The sequence below is a fragment of the Zingiber officinale genome, chromosome 4B (genome assembly GCF_018446385.1).
Source record: "Zingiber officinale cultivar Zhangliang chromosome 4B, Zo_v1.1, whole genome shotgun sequence".
NCBI classification, from domain to species: Eukaryota; Viridiplantae; Streptophyta; class Magnoliopsida; order Zingiberales; family Zingiberaceae; genus Zingiber; species Zingiber officinale.
Window position 1 is genome coordinate 16810477 of NC_055993.1, and position 27479 is coordinate 16837955.

The following is a 27479-nucleotide window of genomic DNA, read 5'->3' on the forward strand; positions in this document are numbered from 1 at the left end:
CTAAGAATAAAACTTTTGAACGCTTATATAAAAAATTGAATACAAAAGAAGGGGAAAGAAACATTTACAAAATAGCTAAAGTGAGAGAGATCTTATCCAAATAAGATATAGTAAATGATGAGGAAATAAAAGAGTGATGGAAGATGTATTTTTATTAACTTTGTAACAAAGATTTAGGTGACCAACTTAACTTAGGTGGTTTAAGTATGTCAAATGAGTTTATCATAAAATTCAAATTTCAGAAGTAAACAAATTTTAAATGGGATGTAGAATGAAAATGTAGTTGGATTAGATGATATTTCGATAGAGGTATTAAAGTGTCTAGATGTTAAATGAGTTTATCATAAAATTCAAATTTCAGAAGTAAAACAAATTTTAAATGGGATGCAGAATGAAAATGTAGTTGGATTAGATGATATTTCGATAGAGGTATAAACATGTTTAGGGAAATAAGGTATTAAATAACTTACAAGTTATTGAATTTGATATTGAAAATGAAAACAATACTTAAAGGATAAGAACTCTAGTTCCCTTATATAAGAACAAAAGAGACCTATAAATTATGCAAAGTATAAGGGTATTAAACAATACCATGAAACTTTGGGAAAAAGTAATAGAAAAAAACTAAGGAATGTAACCACGATAATCTAAAATCAATTTGAAATTATGCTTGGAAGGTCAATAATAGAAACTTACGCAACTAATTGAAAAGTATCGTGAATAAAAGTAAGACTTACACATGATATTCGTTTACTTAGAAAAAAACTTATGATAGAGTTCTAAAAAAAATTATATGGAGAATTCTAGAAAAGAGAGGTGTTAGCATAATGCATATTGAACTAGTTAATAATATACATGAGGACGCTATGACAAGAGTGAAGACTTCAAGCCGATTAACCGAAGCGTTTCCATCAAGGATCGGTTCTAAGTCTCTATCATTTTATACTAATCGCAAGATATGGTATTGTGGTGTATTTTATTTGTAGATTGTTTTAGTAGATGAGATACATAAAAGATTAAATGCTAAACTCGAATTTTGACGGGAAATGCTAGAAGTGAACGATTTTATACTTAGTAAAGATAAAATATATGAAATTTAAGTTTAAAAATATTAGACGTAATGAGACAAGTGTTAGATATAAGATGACGAGTTATCTGTAAAACTTTAAGTATTTAAAATAATTTTTGTAAAAGGATGAAGAGATTGAGAGATGTCTTACATATATTTTTTTGGATAAGTAATATTTTAGTATAACCAAACCAAGATTACAACAAATTATTGTAGGATCGATGACGTGCTAGAGGGGAGGTGAATAACACTCGTGGCTAATTCGTTCGTTTCGGAAAACTCCGAATAACGCAGCAGAATAAAGAAAAGAAACAAACACAATCGCTAATAGGTTTCTTTTACTTGGTTCGGAGTCTATGACGACTCCTACTTCAAGGTCCGCGATCGTTGATCGCTTACGTTGGACAATCACTAATAGCTCGAAAATTCTTTACAAGTAAACAATTATAAGTACAAAACTAAACAAAGCATACTGACAATATAAAGATGAGTAAAAGAGTCATCGATTGTCGGAGCAGCAGTTGAGCGTTATTGAAGGGTTTCGGAGCAGCTCATAGCGCAAGTAGTCTGATTTTCGGTGTCCCTAAAGTGCGTTGAGACCCCTTTTTATAGCCTCTTCAAACCTGATCCAGATCATCTGATCTCGGGATCAAGTTTTGACTTGACCCTGATCGGTTGATCGATCCCTAGGTTCGATCGACCGAATCTACTGAATCCACTCGGCCTTCCGTCCAGATGTAGTCTCTCTAGATGAGCCTTGGTCCGGTCGACCGATCCCTCCGTTCGGTCGATTGATCTGCTGATGGTCTCCGCCTTATCTGATCCGATCAACCTGGCTCAATTCGGTCACCGCTTATCCTCGGTTCGGTTGACCGATCCCGAGGTTTGGTCGATCGATCCCTCGATCGAACTTGGTCTAATCTCTGGAAATCTGATTCTGCTGTACTCGGGTTCGGTTGACCGATCCGGCCGTTTGATCGACCGATCCGGCCATTCGGTCGATCGATCAAGGCTAAGTCCGACCTTACAAGACTTATTAGTTTCCTGTAAAACGAAGTTAGACAAATAGCAATTAATATGTAAATAAATAACTTGACAATTTTTGGACTGTCCAATTCTGATTTCGGATTTTCTTCGGAAATTCTTAGTCGAACCGACGCCTACTGTTCTCTCAGCGGGGAACGCGTCCTTACCTACTCCTCTCAGGAGAAGTTACCTGTTGTCAGACTGGTCCTCCAGATCGACTGGACTTTTGCTCAGCGCCCGAGGCTTCAGGACTTTCTACTGGACGTCCGCTCCACGACTCGTCCAGACTTCTACCTGGTCCGCGACTCGCCAAGACTTTCCACCTAGGGTTACCACCCCTAGGACCTAGAGTTACCTCCCCTAGGGTTTTCCATAACCTAGGGTTACCACCCCCTAGGATCTAGGGTTACCTCTCTTTAGGGTTTTTCATAACCTAGGGTTACCTTCCCCTAGGACCTAGGGTTACCTCCCCCTAGGATTTTCCACTTGCCTAATCGCAGTTAGGACTTTCCATTACCTAGGGTTACCGCCCCCTAGGACTTAGGGTTACCTCCCTCTAGGATTTTCCACCTGTCTAAAATCCACTAAGACAACTTAGGATTTTCTTGCAATCTTAATCAGTCATGTTAGATCACAAGACAACATAACTTTGGACCCTTTTACATAATCAAAATCCAGGTTCAATCGTCTGGTGCTTCCTGCACCAACAATTATCAGATGAGAGTAAACACCCAATGACCATTATACATAAAGTTGTACATTCCTGAAGATCCTCTCTATATCTAACTGACCCTCACCAAAGAGGCTATTGTTTCTATCCCTCTAAACAAAATGAATCATAGATGGTAAGGTAAGATGACAAGCCTTTGTCAACAATCGACTCCTACGATAGTCTTCCAAAGACTCTCATCATCCGTCGATAGGTGGACATCTTCGGTCGCATATGAAGCCAGTTTATGATACGTCAGCATAACTCCACAATAGGGGGGCATCCGAAGAAAATGTGCTCCTTTGTCTCTAGTATCCATCTACAAACTGTCTCTAGTGGGCTAACCTCTAGAATGTGACCACATGACTCAGTTGTAAGTAGTTCTTCCACACTATCTGGCCCATGACTTCTTAATAATATGCCTAAAAAAATAATATGCCTTAGCCACCTTGCCATCATGCCGATCAAACCAATCTGCAGCCTCTGGTGACCTAGCAACCGATAATATAAGATCCCTTATATGAAGCAGATGCCTGATCAGGAGAATCTTTGTGGGCCACCTCCTAGGTTCATAGAATACAAGAAGAATGATTGAAATGGAGAAAAGTGTCAGGTGCTCTTTGTGATTATAATGTAACTCTAAGATTTAAAGGAAAGTTTTATAAAATGACGGTTAGATCTGCTATGTCATATGAAGTAGAATGTTGGGCTATGACTTGAACACGAGCAGAATATGAGAATTGCAGAGACGAGAATATTAAAGTGGATGCGCGGACATATAAAAATGGATATATAAAAAATTGAAATATTAGAAAGTCGAGGTTGCACTTATTAAAGGAAAACTTCGGTAAACATATTTAAGATGTTATGAACATGTACTGAGACGATCAATAAATGTTTGTTAGGCAATGTGAAATTATGACAAATGTGCACATCAAACGAGGAGGATATAGTAGGGGATAAAGTCCGATGTCATAGAAGGATCCATAAAGCTGATCCCACCTAGTGGGATATGACTTAATTGTTGTTGTTGCATTGTCCTTGAGGTTGTCCCCTTCACCATCTTTTTCCCAAGTCACAGTGTCTCCATCATCTTTTTCATTAGTGAGCAAAATCACTCATCTTCTATCAACACAATTCACATCCTCACCCTTATCCTTAGTGCCTCCACATCTTTCCTTTATCCCCATTGATGGAGACACCTCCATCTAGATAGTGACTTAAGGAGGGCAATTGTCCTTGTGAATGTGGTGGCCAAATGCAATGTGGTTGAACTTCTAGAGCTTTTCTATGCTGCTGCTGAGGTTGTATTTGAGGATGTATTGTGCTGAGTTTGTATTTGAGGATGTCTTTGACAAGGGAGAAGATGAGGTCATACTAGCGAGATGCAACTAGGATGTATGAGACAACAATGAGGATGCGTGAGAGAGCAAGGTGGATGCTTGTGGAATTGGTAGGGGAGAGTTAAGGCGGAGGTGTGAGGGAAAGAGGGGAAGGGAGATTCAGGGAAGGGTGAAGGAGGGGAAGCAAGAGTGGATTGATAGGTTTGAGAAGAGGATATGGAGGGAGTGAAAGGAAGCATTGGAGGAAGTCATCTCCGTCGTAGGTGAGTTGAGGAAGAAAGGCGAACTATTAAAGAGGGATTGTAAGACAAGTGAGTTGAGGGCATCAATGATGATTCCAAAACTTTAACCTTGATCATCTCCACAATCCCACTTTGAGGGAGCTGAGGTTTCAAGGAGCTTTGGTTGGACTTGAATTGCCCTTGCTTCATCAAGCTCTCCAACTTTCCAAGGAAGCTTGCGATGACTCAACACTTAGGCTTCTCGATCTTAATCTTGTTAATCTGCTTCCACATGATCTCAAAGTTTGGCGACTCTAGCCGATGGAGGGTGGAGCTTTGCCAAGAGAGCATTCCTAAGTTCCATTAATTCTCAATCTCGAAAGACGTGGTGCTTGCATACAATGGGATCTTTGGGAACTCTCGTGGTAGGTGGGCTAGGGTTAGTGGTCGGCTTTGACTAGAGGGATTGCGAGCAAATAGGTTTAATTTGTATGCTAGTTTTTTCAATATATATATATACATGATAAAGTGCCACATCATTAATTTAATAGTGACATTGAACAAACTTTAAGCTGTGACGTATTTGAAGCAAAAATAACACAATATGCTATATTTGAAAAAAAGAGAGTATGTGCTAAATTTAATTAAGTGGTAAATTCTGTGCTATATTAATTAATTTACTCAAGAATCTTTTAACAACTTGGCTAGCTAACCCTCTAACTAATCATCTTCATTGGGTTGCACATTGAAGTTTTGTCTTCACTTGGAGCATTAGATTAGAGGCTATGTACATTGATGCTTGGTTGTTACTATGGATTGAAATACCCTTTCGTGTTGAGTGGCACAGATGGTTTTTATCGTTTTGTCGGGGAGCGAAATTGGCACAGTACGCTCGCTCCCTAATTTCACGTCCGTCATCAGTGTGTCACATGCGCGGGTCGCGTGATAGAAGTGGGTTAGAGGTATCCTAGAGGCGTGGCCAAAAGCGTTGCTGGACGCTTTTGATGGCGGTGAAAGTGTCGCGGGATCGCTTCTGGTGGCATTGGAAGTGTCGCGGAATGCATCCGACATCGTCAGAAGCGTCACAGGAGCCTCTTATGCTGCTAGAAGCGAATTAAAATTACGATTTATTTAATTCAAACAATTCTCAAGTTAAGTGCGATATTTCAAATAGACTTTTATAAGCCCTAATTAAATTATCCCAATAAAATATAATAAAAATATATTTAAAATTTTAAAAAGTTAATAAATTTTATTAATTGATATTTTGAAATTATTTTTATTATTTTAAATTTTATTTAAAAATTCTATTTTTTTAAAATTCAAATGAATCAAATTTAGATTTTGATATTTTTTTATTATTTATTTTTGTGTTTAATGTTTAATTGATATTTTAATATTTTTTTATTATTTTAAATATATATTATTTAAATAAATAAATAAATAGTTAATTTATATAATTATTATATATAAAGGAACATCTTTTGAAGGGGAGCTTTGGCGCAACAGTAAAGTTGTTACTTTGTGATCAAAAGGTTATGAGTTTGAATCCTGAAAATAATCTCTTGGCAAAAGCAGGGTAAGACTGCGTATAGTGGATCCTTCCCCGGGATCTCGTATGGCGGGAGCTTCATGCACCGGGCTGCCTTTTTTTTTATAAAGTAGCATTTTTATATTAATTTATATAATTATGATTATTTAATTTGGTTGTTGGAGAGCTATATAGTTGACATAAGCAGAATGTTATGAGAACCAATACTTTCATCTGGTTCACGCCACTCCTTTTGGTATTGATAAGGTAACATATTACGATGCATCAATTTTAATTCGAGTTATTGCTAGATCAATTTTCTTTAAAGAAAATTATATTTAATTGTTTTTTCTAACAATATTAAGTTGTTTAATAATGGAGAACTTATATAAAATCAATATACAACTTATTTTCAAATTATACATAATATTTATCTAGTAATTACTATATATAAATAAAAAAAATACCAAAACCATATCGGCACGGCACAGTATGATACCGAAACTATATCATTCAGGTTTGAGGCTGAAACCTCGGCATGGGTTGAAATTTTAAACCTTGGTTGTTACAATACAACTTCATTGGCCCTTTAAGAGCACTTGTTTGACAACTGTAGTCTCCATCTTCTTCTTCTAGAGAATTAGATTACTTCTTAAAAGAGCAAAGTAGTTTGATATAGAGATTCTATCTATGAGAAAACCTATACTAATTAGTGTATCATACAGTTAGAAGGTTACCTCAATGCAGTCATTTGTGATTCACCTAAGGAACCTTCTAAAGTACTATTAATTCGAGATCTGAGTAGGCAAACAGGCTTACATAGTGTTAAATTGAGTTCAAAATTAGGGAATGTAAATTCCAAGTTATTATATGATAAACCATGTTTACTTTCTGAAAACATAAAGCTGTTTAATAGATTTTCTCCAACTATCTGGAAAATACTGTGATGGTGACTCTTGTAATCTCAGGCTCTTGGGAGGTTGTTTGATTGTCATGCAGAGGAACATTACTTTTCATATCTCAGATGTTGAATTCTGAGTAGTTTGTTTGTTATTCATCATATTACTTTTTCTACTTGATCTTTAATTCATTTTCTTCTAAATTCTAACTGGAACACGCTTGAAATTAGGGATCTCTCATTCTGCTAAGGGTTATTGTATGATCTCAGTCCTTGAACCAATGAAGACATTTTCAGCTGAAGACGGTCTTACAGAAGAAGCAGTAGTTACAAAGCTTCGTACTTGTCGATATCATCATCTATATCTGCACACTTCTTTAAGACATAATTTGTCAGGTGATGTCTTAGTATTTTTTTGTTAAAATGTACTCTTTGTCCTTGAGAGAGGTTTATTTGAGAATGTATAATTTGTTTAACATATTTTTGATCTAACCATCTCTTTGATCTAACCAGAATTCTTCTATAGAAATTTACTTTTTTTACCAAAAAAGAATGATTCTTTCTCATTTGCCACTCTTCCCTATTTGGGCATCATATAGATTTGGGAGGAGAAATATTTTGGTGTCTTTATTTTTCCAGTTTTGGAGAGAAAATCTAAACTTTAGTGATGTCTTAAGTGTTCACTCAATTATAAACTAAGTTCGTCATGCTATATAACCATTTAATTTTACATCTTTATCTATTTTATAGTGATAAGATGAATTCTGAACCAATTTAGGATTTTTGGTATTCATGATAACATTAATGGGCATCTTGCATTGCCAAATACAGATTGAGATTCAAGCCTCTTTTAACGTAGAGAACCACCCACAGATGGTCTTCTGATGGTAAAAAATGAACTATCATTTTTATACAGAAGGTCCTTCTCAGTCTTACTGTATATTTTCCTCATCCATCTGTTTCACTGTTCATGTTTTCCTCCTCTCTCAAGTCTCTCAGGATTTACCTTTTTTTTTGTTATTTTATTTCCTCCTAACTTTCATATACTTCAGGGGAAAAATATTGATGTATTGAGAGAATATAGTATGCCTCAAACATCGTGACCAATAACTAAGTATATTGATGTATAACATTCATTACTATAACCTTAAACGATAGTATAAGAATCGGACCAGAAATTGAATTAAAAAAAGCTCTAGATGACTAGTTTGTTAGTCAAACCAATGGGTCAATTACTCAATTTGTTGAATTTCACTTCAAATTGAAAAATCAATCCAGACAAGCTAACTGAGAATTGAGAAATGAGAATTTGACTAAATATAAATATATCTGTTATAAAACCAAACAAATGAATATTGAAGTGCGAAAAAGTTCAACAATTAGACAATGTTAATTTCTATAATGTAACATGACCATAATAATATGAATTGAAAAAAGACCTAAAAGAGAATGGAAAGACCCCACTCTACTATGTGTCAGTTGGAATTTGAAAACTTGAACCTTGGAGGGGTGCATCCAATTTCTACAAAAGGTCATACGCTTACCCAAGCAGTCCACACGGCCGACCCATAGCTATCTATAGAAAATTGAATCAGGAACCAACAGGCGACCTCACGGGAGGGTATTTTCTCTCGGCTTCATCGGGAATCGACTCTTGCCAATTTCTACAAATCTACCATGACGACCAACTTGGCTATACGCGGTGGGCTTGTAGGGGTGCATCCAAATTGCTTATGAAAGTGTGGCAATAAAACAACAATAGAAAACTACAAGTAGCATTTTGCCTAATGACACATAGAGCTTTTTATGAAGCTTGTTAATTCTTTTTTAGTTTGATAAAATGTAGTTTGTTATATTCCAGAATTTAATTGTGATTTAGATAAATGATAGCAATGAGTGACTCTTAAAGGCATTATATTTGTATTTTATAGATGAACTAAATTGTTTAATAGTTGTTTTAGTGTTTTTGGTTCCCATTGGAGGCTAATAAGAGGTTAATTGGTTAATTATGCGTAGGAATCAGGCGTGGTTGATTTAATTTTTCTTTGCACTCACATGTAAATTGAAGTTTTGTGGCTGATCGGTTGTAGACCAAGTTGAACCAAAATAGATTGTTTCGGCTGACTTCTAGGTTTAGTTGGGTTAGGGTTTTGGGTATTTCAAATGTCACAACCTGAATGACTCTCTCCCTATTTGTCAGCTAATTCAATCATTATTATCTGTATGTTGTGTTTGTCCATGGCACAACTTGAAATACTAGTACAGATTATTAAAATAAAATTGTTTAAAATACACCTGGCTGTTAAAAAAAGATAGAATAGATAATTTTTCTACTGGAAAAATATATAAAAAGCAAAAAATAAAGAAAATGCTTGATTCCACGCAGATGAAAAACTCCAATTATCTCGATAACAATTTGTCTTAGAGCAACTAGTGATTGGACACCTTCAGCACTTACCTTTCTTGAATCTAGAGGCAAGACAACTGAGATGTTAGTTAGGGAAATAACTGATAGGATAATACAACAATATCAACAAATGATTTGCGGAACAAGGGTAAACAACAAAGTATAAACATGTGCAGCAATCATTAGGTATTGTTATATCATTTCATTATTGTATAGTTAGTTTTTCTTAATCTTTTTGTTACTTGAGCCCAATGGACCCATGGTTATCTCCTTGCATTCTAAATTATCAAAATGGTACATCATGCATACTCAAACACGAGTATGATTGAACTAGTATAATAACCCTGTCACTTACCAACTATTGATCAAGTGTTATTACCTGTAATAAAATGCTTGTGGTTGTATCCTAGCTAGCCTAGATCTATCATAACATGCACTTTCTTTGTTTGGTTAGCATTTAAGCATGTGGTATATGATGTAATGTTATTTCCATTTACAATATAAATTAATTCCACCTAGCATTTTGAACATGTTTTAAGTTCTAGTGTGAGTAAGCTATAAAGAAGCCAAAAAAAAAAAGGAGCCTAAAATAAACTAGCATGGCTAAGGAGGTTGTACAATTACATGTGGCAAGGAAGCAATGAAACTTGCAAAAATAACAAATAAGCATGTGATTCAGAATTTAAGCAAATGTTAAGTATGAGAAAATGTGCATGTTGTGGACAAAGGAGATAACTTATGAGCCAATTGTTCAACATAAACATGTTGTGCACAAAGGAGATAGCTTTCTTTCTTCAATTAATTGGAGTCAAGTTTCTAAACTTCGCTAGGCGCCTGACAAGTGCCTAGTGCCTAGGCCGCTTAGGCGGGGACTAGGCGCCGCTAGGCAGATTCCACGGTATCAACATAAATTACATAATAAATCACATTCTATAACTCCAGCACAACAACATTAAATTTAAAATGAGTTTAAAATTACATAACTAATAAAATATCATAAATAACAAATAACATCAAATAACAAATAAAAGATCAAATAACAAATAATTCAATCACTTCGAAGTCGCCTAGTTAAGAAAAGATCAAATAACAAATTTTTCTTTAAATCAATGTCATGCCCCAAAGGAGTCTCTGCCAGATAAAAATCTGACAGCATCTCTCCTGTACGGGTGACAATCTGAAGCATCAATACATACAAAATATACATCAGCCACATACGGCTGGAATATATACACAACCACACAGTTATAATCACAACCCACTCGGCTGGAATGAAACAATCACAACCACGCAGTTATATATAAAGTAGCCCACACGACTGTACTAGAAACACAGCGGAAAAGCGAAGGAAAGCCCATACAAACCAAATAACTACAATGCATGCTGGCACGACTTAAACACAAATACAACACCAAAACCACAAGATAGCCACATGGCTACACACAAATACAATGCCAAAAAATAATAAAAGGATATACAAAAAGAAAACAAACACTAGATGAAACCGTCTTCGGATGTGACGTAGGACCCGACAGACAGGATACTCCAAGCGACACACCAACCATCTACAAGCTACCTGAAAACATAGATGTATACATGCGGTGGTGAGTATAGGTAACTCAGCGGGTAATAGAAAAGACAGTGCATGATCAATAAATAAGAAAGTATACAGTCTAAGTAGGGAATAAAGAACATGATCATACTATCGTGATCGATCAGCACCTAAACATATCGCGTAATAACCTAACATATTGTATAAACCACTATACGATGGAAAATCATTCATCGATGTCGATCAAGATCTCTGATCACCGTCGATGACACACATGCGATAGATACATTGCGTATACATGTAAATAAATGGCGTATGTGTGACTACAATCACATCTCAAACAAATGCAACATATCACAATCACATGCAAGTATCTACTAGGCATGTATGCAAATATAACACCATAGATGCACCGCGCGCGTATCATACGTCGTGCGACTGTGTCACCCCGCCACAGACATCACGACCCTGGCCGAGAGGCTTGGGTCTGTGACCCCTCAGGCCTGATAGAGTGGTCGGGCGGACGGTCAGCTAGTAGCTATCTAGCTACATAGAAAGACACAACGCCGGATCTCACAAAACCTCGTGACCGGGTGGCACGACAGTGTAGTAGGTTTAAGTGAGTCCATTATTGATTTAACTAAAGCGTGATATATATATATATATATATAATCGATATCTGAAACATCATCCATGCAACAATCCAAACCACATAAATACCTCCAACATGAGTATAATCGTCATGATACCTGTATAATCAACCGAAAATCTCCAATAATCCCACCGAACACATGTACACAAAATATAAGTACAATCAACATGTATCCTCCAGTAAAAACACACCAAATACAATCAACTCTTCCAAAAGTACATGACAAATACGTATGTACACACCACATGTAAATGCACGGTCAACAAGATGACTCCTATAACACATACCCACCTATGTACAGTCCACATCACATACCCAATCAGCATGGTAATACCAACAACCCGACAATCCCTACAAGACATACCCTACACGTGTAATCACAACAGATTATATATTAAGAGTGGAGACTGTATATGAATTAAATAGATCATCACAAGGGTCAAGCATAAGTATCGTGCAGGAAAAACAACAACCGATCATGATATAAGATAAAGCAGCCTAATTCATCCAATAATAACCATGCACTAAGTTTCAAAGAAACTATAAAGAGGCCAAGGAAGAAATACCCGCCTTTATCTGTCGACCGTGATAAACCAAGCCCGCGTCAAGACACTCGTCTCAAATCAAAGTCTTGCAATAGAGGATGTATAGATTTAGCTAATCACGTATAAATTAAATAACTAAATCAAATCACCAAATCTATTTAGGGTAACTATAAATCGGATATGATCCTCGATTAACCACCTAACTGGAGTTAAGTCAGCTTAACCCTAATTAATCCATCATCCTTCTTAAATTAGGTTTTAATCTCTCTAATTAATCCCAATCATTCCACAACCTAATTAAATTAGGTTTATACATGCATATCTCCAAAAACTCACCCAATTTCATAATCATCTAAATGATCACTCACATCTAATCAAGTTTAATTCCATCAACTAAGCATCAAACCAACAAATCCACCATTCTACTCCTAGCAATAACTTTAGCTTTAATACTTACCAAAATTTGATAATGATCACGGGTGACTCAAGATCGAAGTGTAACCCATAGTTGGAAATTGTTGGCGATGTCCACTGAAAATCTTCAGTAACCTAAACCAAGCCATTCAACCCATAAAAAACCTAATTTAGCAACATACTAAGGAGAATCACAAAGGTACCTCTCTGGAAAATACTTACCATGAGGTTTAACAGTAGTTCAGTATCTCACAGCCCACAAGAACTTCTTGCCGACAGCTACCAAAGATCCCTACACTACTTCTTTCCAAAATCAATCCCGAACCTAGCTGTAGAGCAATTGATTTACTGAAATTCTTAACAAATATAACCATACTCACCTCGAATGATCCCTAATTCTTCAGCCGAGCCCCCAATCAGCCGTAAGAAATGGAACGCAGTGATCGACTTCAAGGAAAATCCACAGTATACTGATCCAACGCCTCCTCCTAGTCCGGATCAGAGAGAGCATCACAAAGGGAAACCAATTACGCAAGAACCCTTGAATTCACAGAATCTCTCGACAAATCCTTACCTCAATCGATCCCTACAGCTGGTGTCGCGCGATCCACCTCAACCGGTGACGATCCGCAACCTCCTCCAGTGAATAGACCACCGAGATGCCTGCTTAGCCGGAGATGATCGGTACCCTTCGAGCTCCAGTGACCCTTCTTCAAGTAACTCGGCGAGGCCGCGATCGCGGTGGAAGAAACCTCTCCGTCGGCGATCTAGGGTAGAGACACGAGAGAGAGGAAGGAAGGAGAAGGCGTCGGTGAAGCACGCGGAGGGAAAGACTACCGTTGGCGGTGAACTCGCGGTGACCGGCGATCGGGCGAGGAGGAATCGCCGGAGAGGGAAGGGGGTTTCGGGCGCGATGTGAGGAGGAGGAGATCGGGGGGAGTGAATCGGGATTTTAGGGATTATTAACTTAGGTTAGCTTAATTAATCTCTAAGTTTATTCCCTAATCAACTCCTATTTAAGGGGTATTCCAAACAGACTTTCACTGTACCCCGAATCCATCCTCTCAAAACGGATCATACGGACTCCGTTTAAATCCCGAAAAATTTCTAAAAATTCCGGAAAAATCCAATAAGGCTATTTCCCAAATAACCTTATTAATGTAATTTTTCAATATCTTACAATCAATTTCTCCATCCTTTTAACTCTCGGATTTCTCATAAATGTGAGCTTCTTCATTTGCTCTGATTTCTCCAACTCTGGTTACTCTGTACGATGAAAATAAAGTTTGGTATTCACGGCTAGGGCAAGCAACAAATCGATTTTCTTGTTGGACCAAAGTTTAGGACTTATAAAACTTAAGCCTAATACAAAAAATGTTACATTTCTGTTTTTTTAATTGAGTTTTAAATTTAAAAGCCCAAACTAAAAAAAATCATGAAAACCTTGCATATTTTTGTCGTGCCTAGATGATTCAACCGATTAGTCGGCACCTAGGGCCGCCTAATCCCACTTAGGCGCTAAGGCCTCCTAGGCTGACCGACTAGCATGTTTTCGGTGCAGTTGGCTGACGCCTAGTGCCTAGGTGGCGCCTAGGCGGCTGCCTAGGCTGATTTTTAGAACCCTGATTGGAGTTCTACCAAAGTCTACCTATTCATGACTATAGCTTTAGGCATTTAGCTACATAAAGATCCAACACTCCCCAACTCTTTGGTTCTAAAGTTTGTGGTTGTGGTGTCCAAATAAGGACAATAAGGATGGTTTAACATTGGTTGTGACCTCAATACACTACTGTCCCAATTAGTACAGTGGTTAAGTGATTATAAACACTTAGTGCAAGCCTTCAAATTTAGGCGATAACCTTTTAAGTCATTACCATATGCCCCCAAGTTTGAAGGTCTTTTTGAGCCCATACTAGAGGGCATCAGGAGCAATGTTATGACCTTGATACCTTGCTGTCCAGATTTAAACAACTTTAATACATATTGAAACTTGCTCCAACAAGCCTCTAAAATCTAAATATTTTAACCACTAAATGTTGCAAATCTCATTGGACAAAGTTGGTGCACCTATAAGCTATTGCCTGGTCCTCTTAGAGGCTAAACACAAAATTTAGACCAATTCCAGAATAGCACGCAGCTAAGCAATTTACTCAGTTAATTATTTCCCATATATAATCCCTATTTTTGGATGAAGGCTCCTACACGGGGGAAAGATTCTTACCTCTTTTAAAGTCCACTGAGATGGAATTCAAGAAGGAAACATGGATGAACTTATTGATATAGCATACCACTTTCAGCCAATTTGAAAATCACCCAACAACTATGTGGAACACACTGATCTTAAAATTGGGGTTGCTGCCCAAATTCAAATAAAGCATAAAATTCAATGTAAACTAACGGAGCAGTAGGGATCATCCTATATATCACTTACTGTTTTGAGGATCAGAAATTGCTATCACAAACTTGCTGTGAGATGAATATTGAAGCTTGACAAAGCGAGTTGGTACAAGGTTGTTGATCACAGGCTGAACAAATTCATGCAACTCTTGAGGAAGAAGTAGATAGATACAATTGCTGCTTGCCCTGTAGGCAAGACCATTGTTTAGACACACAGAATCAGATTGATTGCACACTGCTGACCTCCATTGATCGTTTTCATTGCACGACATGGAAAGATTAAGGGAAAAGGGAAAGCTTTAATTGTGGGGGAAAATACCTTAGTTTCTACCTTTTGTGAAGAAATATCAGTTGAAAAGGAGAGAATTAGCTAGTGATTGAATCTTCTGTGCTGGCTTGGTGGTTGCTCAATAGTCATATTGGCCTGTGGGTGTGGGTTTCCAGGAGAGATTACACATGGTTAACGAATATTGCAATCTCTTTTTTGCAAAAGTAGTCTTGGAGAAGTAATGCTCGTGTGAACTCGTTGAGGAGTAGAATCATATTTGATCCTCATTCATGGTTTTGCGAAAGAGGCAAAAGAATCAAGTGAATCAAGAGTATTAAGGAAAAGGAGGAGAGAAATTTTAATTTAAAATATTATAAAACACCCTCCAAATAACTAAAATTATGATGAGCTCTCTATATTTAATAAAAATTTAGGTGCTATAATCTTAAATCGCTTGTATATTCCTCTTAATTCCATGACACGCTAACCCTGCACAAGCCTCTCCCTTAAGCTTTTTGCTTATCAAGACACAAAGACACTGAATCCCTCTCTCTCTTAGAAGTCCTCTCTCCTCAATCATATGAGCCCTATTGTCGTGTGACCTCCCTCCTCCATCTTTTCTCTCTCCTTAGTCTCCACATAGCTTGCCCAATGTCACTGTTGCTAGCACTTCTCTACCATCTTTGCTAGATGCTATTGCTAATCACCAAGTAGCCTTGAGCCCTTCTCTCTTCTCTCTTCTCTCTCGATCTCCCTTTGGTTGCTCGACTCAATCTATGTCATTGCAACTATCTTCTTGTGTCATCGCATGCAATTACTATCGGGAAGGTACACAAGTTCATGAAATAAAATTTTTCTCAAGAATAGTTCATTTATGCTCATTTAAAAGTATAGATTTTATGAATCCAATAATCCAATAAGCTTGAACACTAGTGTGCTCTACTCATTAATGCTCATGAACAAAACTCATGAAACAATTTATTCATTAACTTGCTTAAATTTCAATTATGATTTAATTTTTTTTATTGCTTTAAGAAATATTATACTATATGTTTTATAATTTTAAATTATCTATAATATGCTAAATATGAAAAATGTTATAAGTTTTATTTATTAGATTAAATTTTTAATTCATTTATTGATTATTGTTCTACCTAAATTATAAGTACTATGTTTCTAGTTGAGCCCGATAAATTTTTTAAATGAAGAAACTTAAATAATCTCAATAAGTAAATGAACAAACTTGGGTATAGGCAAGCTTAGCTTAGTTCGTTTACATGCAACTGTCGCTTGTGTTGTCACATGAAGACTTAGCTGCTGATCACTTATGCCACTGCTTATGGCTGCTAGCTCTTTTCCCCTCTACAAAGTTGAGGAAGAGTGATTTTTTTTTTTTGATTGTATCTAGCTTTTTTTTTACACCTTCAGATTCAAATTGTTGTTTGTTTTTCTACTTGTCTAGAGTAATTGACCTCACTAGAGTTGAAGCACTATTCCAGTGTTGTAACCTTAGGGTAGTTCTTGTCACAACCCATTCATATGCAATTGGTCATATGTTTCTATAATTTAAGTTTGCTGCGTTCTTTTAGTGGTATGAAAATATGGGTTTTATCCTTTAAAATGTTTCTTGAAAAATTGGTTGAGGTTGAATTATGCAAAGATGTATTGGGGAGCATTCTTATTGACTGAGATAGACTCTCATCCCTATTTCTTTGTTGTGGGGAACCTCCATAATGTTTGGTCACCATTGAGCGTGAAGTTAGTTTTGATTTTTGATTTAGTCAATCAGAAACCTTAGTTGTTGAATTAGGATGAGTGTATTTGAACATGTGGATGAAGTTGATTTTGGTGTCAAAAAATAAATTGAGGTTGATATATTGGCTGTGAAAATAATAAATTGAGGTTCAACTGCAAATAATGACCCTTGCTTCGGTTGCTCCTAAGTGGCCTTTGTAGATAGAGGTAATAGAGGATGATGAGATGTCTAGGGACTGGCAAGAGTACTTGGAGAAGGCCGTGTGTGTCTGCTTGGAGGAACGATGTAGACACATTATGTAGAATAACAAGTTAGTAACTTCTGATGGATTGCATGGTTGGAGGAGCTATTAAGAGAGAAATAAACTTGCGTTTAGAACTTGAGAGTGTTGATGAGGAATGTGATTGTGGTCTTCATCTTGGAGAAAGTGGAGAAATGAGATATGTAGTGCTAGTCACATTGGTGGTTAGAATTTAAGGAGGATGCGAATGGACTTTGTTTGAAATTTAGCCATGGTTGCAATTATACCACATTGCATGTGAGGGTAGGGCATAGAGGGAAATTTTTTATGTTTGAGAGAGAGTGATTGATTTGAGTGTAATGCAAAAATAAAATTAATGTTTTGTCATTTTAAGATGGGTGTTTGATGGGCTACTAGCCTGGTAAATCAAATCTACTACGTTACTCAAGGATATTGTTAAGGGAAACCTGGGTTATATATAGAAATGAGAGGAAACAATGTTGTACAATATATAATCTTGAACATAATTTACAATAACAAACTACCCAATATTGGATAAAATCCTCGAGGCATATTTACTTAAAAGAGCAATGTGCAAGAAATGTCCTTGTATTTTGTTACTATATAGATTTATGAACTTATTTTCAAATAACGAATTATCAGTTTTTTAATTGTATCAATCTAATGAAAGTACAAATATTTTTTCTCTTCCATTGAAATATTAGGTGTTAAATTTTATGTTTAAAACAATATTTTTTATACAATTATGTAAATTATATTTTAATGAATTAATTATTGATTTAAAAATGAATTCTAATGCTATAATACTGTTTAGCACATCTTGATAATTAATTAAAAATGTTTTCGGTTTAATAATGCTATATTTAAATTTAGGAAAAACTCTAATAATTTTTTTAATTAAATTTCTATGAATTTATTAGTAAATTCAATAACTCATAATAAAAATAAACGTTAACGCATTTACTCAATAATGAATAAGTAATAGTATTATTTAATCGGAGATACTCTTTATTACAAAATCAATTTGTCCATGAAAAATTGACATAGAAGATTTTATTTTTTAGATAATTTTAATTTATACACTCATTAATTTAACCAATAAAATACTTTGGTTTGATATAACTTGACGGAAAACATCGAGTATCAAAGTTAGAACAAAATTAAAAAGACACGTTACTAATTTTAATGTGTCAATTTCAAAATTCATCTTATATATGCATTTTTTAATAACAATCATTTACCTCAAATTTGGTGAAGTGGCTCAATTAAGTAACAAGTCATTTAAGGAATGTGCAAGTATTGAAATAACACAACTATGATTAACTTATCTTCAATTTAGTGATTTAACACTTTTTGCTTGCAGGTACTTTTAGGTGGGGAGAATTTGGCAAGGGTGGTCTTTTATGGGGGGAGTGTAATGGAAAACCTTGCGAATGGTTTAGTGGCGATCCTATTGAGGAACTCTTATCCCAGGTTTGTTAATTTTAGATAATCTTGTGTTTGTATAAAAGTGAATCCATGTTGTCTTTATATTATTCTAATTACATTAGTAATCTTCCTTGATCATGTGAACTTTAACTAAGTGTTTAAAGTATTGAGCCGTGTCGGTTTGCATGTGCATAATATACCATTCCACCTGCCGACCAGTATACAAGAAGACATGAAGACATTGATACTAGCACCGGAGCCTCTTGAATTGTAACTCTTCTATTCTCTTTGCTTCACAATTGCGTGTGTGAATTCCTAAGCGATGGTGGTGCTCGTGGTGATAACAAAGAGATAAGAGGCAGAGAGATCAAGAGAGATTGAGAGAAAAAGACTTATTGGAGGAGAGGGGAAAAGTGAGTGCAATTTGATTGAGGGTGAATGCCGTGCTTGGTAGGCAATGTTGTGAGGTAGTGAAAGAGAAGTAGGAGAAGAGTGAGGAAAGTGCATGAAGTGAAAGGGGAGGGGAGTATAAATAAATCATAGCCTTCCAAAAATTTCACTGACCCTTGAATTGGACTATTGCATAGATAAATTTTGTTTTATTTTAAATAAGCCAAATAAATCCAAATTAAGCACACTTTGAACCCAACTGATCCTAACTACTATTCTACTTGATGAAATCCTCATAACCGTTAAATTGATTTTCACTCAACCTTTGAAATTCAAATATTTGTTTAGTTCATTTTAATTAGTCACCTAAAATTCTAAAAGAATAATTTAAGATGTAAAATTTTAAATAGGATAAACTTCGCTATATAACATTGGCGAAGCTTCTTTTTCGTCTTTTGACTTTTATGATTTTGGGAAAGACAAGTGAGATCATGCAAGCCAGTGATAAGAAAATTATGGTTTAACAAGATTGTGGTGAGGTTCTCATCCTCCTTAACAGCTTTTACCGTTGGTTTGTGCATTGAAGAGTTGAGAGCTGTTTAGGATTTGACATGAGATTTTGTGTAAATAAATTTTTTATGATTAAGTTGTCAAAAATTCATTTATTATTTTTTGATTATTTCATTAGATTATCAAGATACAACATTGATTGCAATAGGTGTGCACTATGATATATATATATATATTTTAAAATTATTGTGAGGCAATTTTTTCCCCTCAAAATTTAACTTAATTTTACCAAAAAAACTTAAATTTATATCTTTTTAAATATGATTAAGTGAGTTCTGATTCAAATTTTAATATGTTTCATTTTTTATATAGACTTTACACCATGGTTTAATTTCGTTCCGTGCTAAGTGAAATTGTGGAAATGTATGTTTTCGATAAATTATTGAAACTCGATACCACTTCATTTCCTTCATGCTTCAACCTTCAATCTGTTATCGACATTATCTAGGGGTGTTAAAAATGAACCCAACCCGCCAACCTGACTCGGTCGATCGAAAAAAATCGAGTCAGGGTTGGGGGTTTTTGGGTTCAGGTCGGGTTTGGGTTGGGCGTTTAGGGGTTGGTTTAGATTCGGGTCGACTTGAATTTAGTATTTAGGGGTCTTTTAGGGATTAAATCGAATTTTATTTTGAAAATTTAGATGTTTTAGGTACATAAATAGCAAAATGTTAGTATAGCAATAATGAAATATTGAGATAAAAGTGAAGAATTATAGGTAAATAACAAAAAAAAAGTTTTTTCTTGGTCGGGCGGGTTGGTCGGGTTATCCGAGTTCGGGTTTAGGGTTTTTGGGTTTAGTTCGGGTCGGGTTGGGATTGTTTTTGGTAACCGATCTTCAACCTGACCCGAACCCACACAACCCACCCGAATTGACACTCCTAGCATCATGCATTAGATTGTCGACATGATACCCAAACAACATCGTCTAGTGAAAGACTGAAACTGTGGTTCTGACTTGAGATTTTGAACCTTGCTTTACACTTATAAAATTAAATATAATTTAGTTGCAAAATTCATAATCTAATTTTAAACATAAATTTAATATTTTATAACTCTAAAATATGAAAAAGCTCAAATTTCTCTATTTTGGCCCACTTCAATAATTACAATTACATGGAAAAATCAAAACTAAATTTATATCTAATGCTAGAATTTTTTATTGTTTTACTACATCCAAGTGTTCTAGATTTGAAATAAGAATCTCCAAGCACATTAAATGTATCAAATCACTAACTAGATAAATTCTCACAAATGTTTGAAAAGAACAAGTCAAAAGCATTATTGATTAACTTCTTCAGTAATGAAGGTCTCTCGGGCCTTTAAAACTTGGATTGTTCTAGTGTTATAGATTCTCAAATCAAACTGTGCAGCAAGTTATAGAGGATTAGAGAAGATCTCATTTCCTTGTTGCTCATTTTCAACATGTAAAAGTCGAGTAGATTATAAATGTAAATATAAAAGGAAATAGATAATATTAGTCACTAAAGCTAAAAACTAAAGCTTTATTTGTTTGCAATCTTTTTTAACTTTGTGTATTGAGGTGATCAAATTAAGCATCCAATATAATTATTAAGTTGAATGGATTTTCTAAAGCGACTTTTTTTTTTCTTGGTTTTGAATTGATCATTGTTTATTTATTTCAATTTGTTTATTACCTTTGAGTTTGACCATATCAGTTTTATTTGGGAGGTGTTTTTTGTATGTGATAAGTAAAGGCCTTTTGTTTTCTGAAGGTAAGGGCGATTTATGGCCTCGATCAAGAATTAACTTTCAGGAATGTGACTATTTCATCAAGTAAAAGACCTCAACCTTTGTATCTTGGAACAGCAACTCAAATAGGTTAGTTGATATTTATATACTACAGATGGCTTACTTGTGGCTTAATTTTTCCTTCTATAGTTTGATTAGTAAATCTACCACATTTTTATTAGGTGTGCTACCAACTGAGGGAGTGCCTAGCTTGCTGAAAGTATTACTTCCTGCAGATTGTGTTGGGCTCCCAGCATTGTAAGTAGAACATGCTATTCCTTTTTTTTTTTACTCTAAACATGGGTTAGAATGATTTTATATTTTTGTATCTTACTGCAGTTTAAAGAAATATATTCTACTGATATTAATATCTGATAACTCAAAGTGAATATTGTTAAATTAGGCAAGTGATTTGAGTTGATTTTCTATTTATTTGTGTAATTGTCTGTATAAGTAATCTTGTGACATACCATGTAAAAAGTGGGGGTTGAAGGAGAAAATTTATAATATTTAATCATGTGAGTGATAGAGATAATTGGCACTCTCCTTTAAAAGTTGTGAAGTATAGAAACAAGGATTCCAATAATTGCTTGACACACATTAAATAATGATGGACTTATTTGGGAAAGTAGTGTAAAATCCAATAGTTACTTGCTAGAAAGTTCAAAGTTTAGAAAATCAAAGTCTCAAAGAGTCGGTTAAAAGAAAGAGAAGCAAAGTGTTTTTTGGTGGGAAACATTGAAAGTAAAAGGTTTTATGCTTAGTCGAGGAAAGACAATATATAAAATTTAAATTTAATAGTAGTAGACGTTCCAAAACAATTATTAAGACAGAGATAATGAGTTACTTGTAAGTATTTAGGATCGTTTTCGCAAAAGGATGGAGGGGTTGATGGAGATATTTTACATAAGATATAAACATAATAGTTGAAATGGAATGGATCAAGGTTCTAAAATTCGCTAGGCGCTAGTCGGGCGGCAGACCAGCGCCTAGCGCCTAGCGCCTGGGCCGCCTAGGCGGAGACTAGGCGCCGCTAGGTGGATTTCTCGGTATCCCTTGTTTCATGTGGGCTGTGGACAATGTTAGATGCAAATCTAAATATTGTCTTAAACAATTTCATAGCAATGGAGATCTAACTATGTATTGTGAACAGTAGAACATGCAGTAATTTATCATAATTATGTAGTAAACAGTAGAACATATATCCAACTTGAATTTTAAAACCTTGCTATAAGCTAATACAACTTTAGTGGTGGAAAACATTAGAAAATAGTAGCAATAGTTCAATTCAAGATTACAATGCATTGTGAACCAGTAACCACTAAGCAAAATATAATTGTTGAATAACATAAATAATGTCTTAACAAAATAAGTTCAAAATTACACAATTAATAATATCTCATAAACTCATATTTATTCTACTTCTTCTTCTCCATAATTTTCAATAACTTGTTCTTCATCTGACACAAACTCAATATCATTATTGTGATTCTCGTCTTCTTCTTCGGATTTAAAATCATCTTCATGAAGTTCTCTCACTCTAGAGCTTCTTCGGGGTTGTAGATTTTCATCTGCTCCACTTGCTTCATCAACCATTTGCCAAGTGAGCCCAGAACCTAGTTCAATTTCATCATCAATGACAAAGTCTTATGGTGAGCATAGATGAAAATGGTAAAAGACTTGGATTGTTCAATAACCTTTTTATATCGTGGAAGTTTGTCAATATTTTCAAGCATGAGATTAACCGTGTGAGTTGCACATGAACTCCAAAAAATCGCAGGTCACTTTTCTCTCATCAATTTAGCCGCAGCCATATTGTTGGTGGCATTGTCTGTTACAATCTGAACAATATTCTGAGCTCCTACTTGTTCAACACACTTGTCAACATATTCAAAAATAAGTTCAGCTGTATGCGCCTCGTCTGAAGACTCCTTAGACTCTAAAAATGTAGTACCCTCCTTGCAATTAACACACAAATTTAAGATGCTTCTTTTTCTATCACTCCATGCATCTGTCATGATCGAGCATCCATTCTTTGCCTATTCTTCTTCATGTTTCTTCAGCAATTGTTTTGTTCTTTTAACTTCGGTTTTCAATAGTGGCTTCCTAAGTTGATATTGAGTTGGAGGCTTGAATCTTGGTCCAAATTGACCCACTGCCTCCATTAGTTGCTTGGAGCTATCATTATCAACAGCATTGAATGAGATTCCATTTTCATAAACCCATCTCCCAACATATTGTTGAACTTGTTGAGTTCTCTCTTTGAAAAGAGCCTCATTTATATTTTTTTGACAAAACACTTTACTTCCACTGGAGCCTGCATTTTCTGGAGCAATTGCCGATGCATATCTATCCATGGGGCTAAGTGGAAGAGGTTTTTTAATTCCATCCATCCCTTCAATTTCAAGACCTTTTTCTTCGTCTAGAGAAATAGCCACCTCTGCTCTACAACTTTGTTCTTCCATTATTTTGTTCTTCTTTCTGTTCCTCCCTTCTGAAATAGCCTGTTTGCACAACCAAATACATTTCCAGGTATATTTCCAATGTGCTCCTTTATCCTATACACTCCCCGACATTGCTTTTCCACATAACTTACATTTAATTTTGTCGAGGTTCTTAGGATTAATCAATATCCCAAACTCTCATCCGATGTCGTTTGACTTTCTTCTAAGAGTCCCGGATTCGGGTTGAGTGACAGATGTTGTCGAAGATGGATTGCTTGCCATTGATAACAGATAATCTGAAAAAATTATATATAACAAGACATAACATGATAATAAAATTTAATTATACCATATAGGCATACAATACAAAATAATGAAATATAACATTAAGTCATTAACAAGTTTGAAAATATTTTTATATATATCTTAATCTAATTAATAAAATTTATTAGATATTTGGTTGAATAAATTAAATTTTAAATATATTTTTTATATTTTTAAATCTGTTTTATACTTTTATATATAAATTAATAATATTTATTGGAATTTTTAAAATTTTAATTTAATTTTTCATATATTTAAAACTGATTTATATAAAATTAATAATATTTATTAGAATTTTTAAAATTTTAATATAATTTTAATATTTATAAATCCGATTAATATAAATTAATAATATATAAAATTTATAAATATGATTTATATAAATTAATAATATGTATTATATTTTTTTTAAATTTTAAATATTTTATATATTTTTAAATCTGATAAATGATAATATTTATTATAATTTTTTAAATCTGTTAATATATAAATTAATATTTAATATTATTTATTTAAAAAAATTAAATATATTATTTATATATTTAAATCTGATTATATAAATTATAAAATTAATAATGGTTATTAGAATTTTATATATTTAAATTTGTTTTATATAAATTAATAATATTTATTATAAAAAAATAAATTTTAAATATATTTAATTGGGATCGTAATTTTATTAGACATTATGAATCAACCCTATTATTGAAATTATCCCCCTTAGGAATTGTTTTAATTTATTAAATCTAAAAAAATTAAAATAAAAATGAAAACGCCGTCTCTCTGTCGTGACTCGCGCGGCGGCGCGGACGCCATCGACCGCCACGACGCCTCGCGGGAGGCTTCCGGCGCCGCCGGAAGCTTCGCCGGACGAGTCCGGTGCGTCCGGCGAAGTCCGGCGTTGCTTCCAGTGGCGTCGGTAGCGTTGCGCAAAGCTTTTGGCGCAGCTAGAGGCATCGCGACTCTACCGGCGTTGCTCGAAGCAACGCCGGACTTCGCCAGACGCGTACGGCGCGTCCGGCGACGCTTCATGCGGCGTTTGATGCCCTGCGATGCGTCCGGCGTTGCCGCGATGAAGAATCGAGAAACAAAAAACATAAATTAACAGAAACAAAAAAAACTTACCGGAAGCCGCGATCGGAGAAGACGAAGAGTCTGCGATGAAAGAAACGAAGCGCCTCGGGCCCTCGACAAATACCCAAAATCCGGTTTTATATGCCTAAAATACCTAGCCCGCCTAGCCCGCCTAGCCTGCCAGAGCCCGACGAAGCCTGTCGAGGACCGCCGAGGAACGCCTAGGTGGGCCAGCCGCCTAGGTCTTCCGCCTCACTGGTTTCCGGTGCGGCCTGCCGCCGCACAACGCCTAGGGCGAGATTTCGAACACTGGAATGGATCATGGTTTAAAATTTCGAGTCGTGCTAGAGTTTTGGTCCCAGACTAGAATGATACGATTTCAGTATCGTACCGTGCCGATACAGTTTCGATAGTTTTTAATTTTAAATATAAATGTTAGGCAAAACAAATAAATATATTTTTCTTTAAAGAAAATTGATATATGAACAACTCAAATTAAAGTTGATACATCATAATACAATACCTTACTAATACCAAAAGGAGTGATGTGAATCAGATGCAAGCATTGGTTTTTACAACATTTTGGTTAAATCAACTCCATGTTTTCCAAACTCAGATTAAATAATCATCTCATGACATGCAATATTGATATTGATTTCTCCATATGTCCATCAACATGTTTTGATTGACCATTGAAAGTTGAATTTGAACTGGCACCAATGGAATTGGAACTAGTACAGGTACAGGATAAGGATAAGCATACGCCCCTGAGCTCTGATATGATGGTTCACCATATGATGCATCAGAACTATAATAAGAAGGCTGAGAGTATGATTAACTTCAATTAGAATCAATCTCAGCTAAACTCTCCAGCATATGATAATAATTATGAGCTTTCTTTTGTTTGTCACCCTTAAATCGACGTTGATACTGAGTTTTAATAATTCTACCTCCATGATAATCTTGGGTTGCATGTGTGTAATCTTTCTCACATGTCCAAAGCTCTGATGCTGGAGTAGGGGGAACATAAGTGCTACAGCCACCGGATGCATGACCACTGCCATCACTTCCATCAGTACTTGCACTGTTATTGACATCACTATCATCATTTCGAACTTCTCATTAGACTATAGTGTTAGAAGGTGATGATGTTTCATCACTATCATCATGCTCTTGCTCATTAATTACATCGGCTGGATTTTCACTAATTCTCAATTAACCCATTTCTTTAAAAGCAGGAGTTTTGACTTTTCTTTTCTTGTTAGTAAAAATTGCAGGAGTTTTACCTTTGTCTTTATCTACGGACTTTGGTTGACTTTAAGGTTGTGATTTTTGAGAATGTCTCGGTCGTGATCCGGAAAATCGAAATTCTTAGTCAAAAGCCTCATCATTATATTCTTCATTGACATCTCCTCTAGTTTGTATTTTTTCAATCTCTTGAGTAAGAAATTGAGATGATCGTGGTGGATCTCCAATTTCATTAAGGGATTCTCAGCCTCTACGGTACTCCACCAATCCATCATTGGATCATCCTTAGTTTGGACAAATCCAATATCAAATGAGTCTACATCACTAGATTCTTATTTTTCGAGTTCTTGTTCTTCTGTCATTGCTCTTAGTTGAAGACGCATATTATAATGAACGTAGACCATCTTCTCCAAGCGACGATAAGAAAGACGATTGCGTACTTTTGTATGAATGAGGGAGAAAATTGATCAATTTCTTTCGCAACCATTTGAAGACGTTTGTAAGAGAATTTGTAATGCAATCTTTTTTAAATTTGAGGCTGATCCTCCATATTGTAACCGCCATTCAGCTGTAAGATAAATAAGAATAAAATTAAAATAGTATTTATATTTATTGACAATAATTAGTAATAATTGTTTTTATATTTACTTGCATCTATTTTATATATGCATGACACTGCAACAAAATCGCTAAAAGCACCATATGCCTTTCGAAATAATCGACTTTCAGTAATAGCCTCAGTAGCTAATTCTCTATTTTTTTGGAGTCTTGATATTACATTTCTGAGGGCTACTAATAGATCTTCATTTGTGGTAAGATTATAACGATATTGATATGTCGGATTGAGATGATAACCTAAAATAATTAAGCATATATAATTATTAATAGCAATATTAAAAATTTTTTATCATAAAAAATACACACTTGCCAAATGAATATGTTTTCCCATTTGGTTGTCCTATCTTAGAGTGATTATATCAATATAATATTGATACTTGGTGATTGTAGACGTCTCTTAATTTCGTCTTTTGCTTCATGAATTAAATGGTAGACGTTGTGGCTTCTTGTTCATATTGACTTTACGTAGAACGACGTACAATGGTTCTACTGCTATAAGAGTATATGAAATATAGTCACAAAATCTAGCAGATATAATAATTTTTTGTATCTCCCTTCCTTTAGTAGAACTAGAGTATTGAGAG

General features: G+C 35.1%; 1 protein-coding gene across 4 annotated transcripts in view; it reads left to right on the forward strand.

The window, feature by feature from the left end:
• The window catches only part of LOC121974797 (DNA mismatch repair protein MSH1, mitochondrial-like), a 117030-nt gene that overhangs the window by 36668 nt on the left and 52883 nt on the right, over positions 1-27479 (forward strand). For all 4 annotated transcript variants that reach the window (XM_042526027.1, XM_042526029.1, XM_042526028.1 and 1 more), the window contains 4 exons: positions 7029-7193; positions 18414-18523; positions 21172-21277; positions 21370-21445. In XM_042526027.1, coding sequence (XP_042381961.1) covers positions 7029-7193; positions 18414-18523; positions 21172-21277; positions 21370-21445 — 457 coding nt within the window. The remainder of the gene's footprint in view (positions 1-7028; positions 7194-18413; positions 18524-21171; positions 21278-21369; positions 21446-27479) is intronic.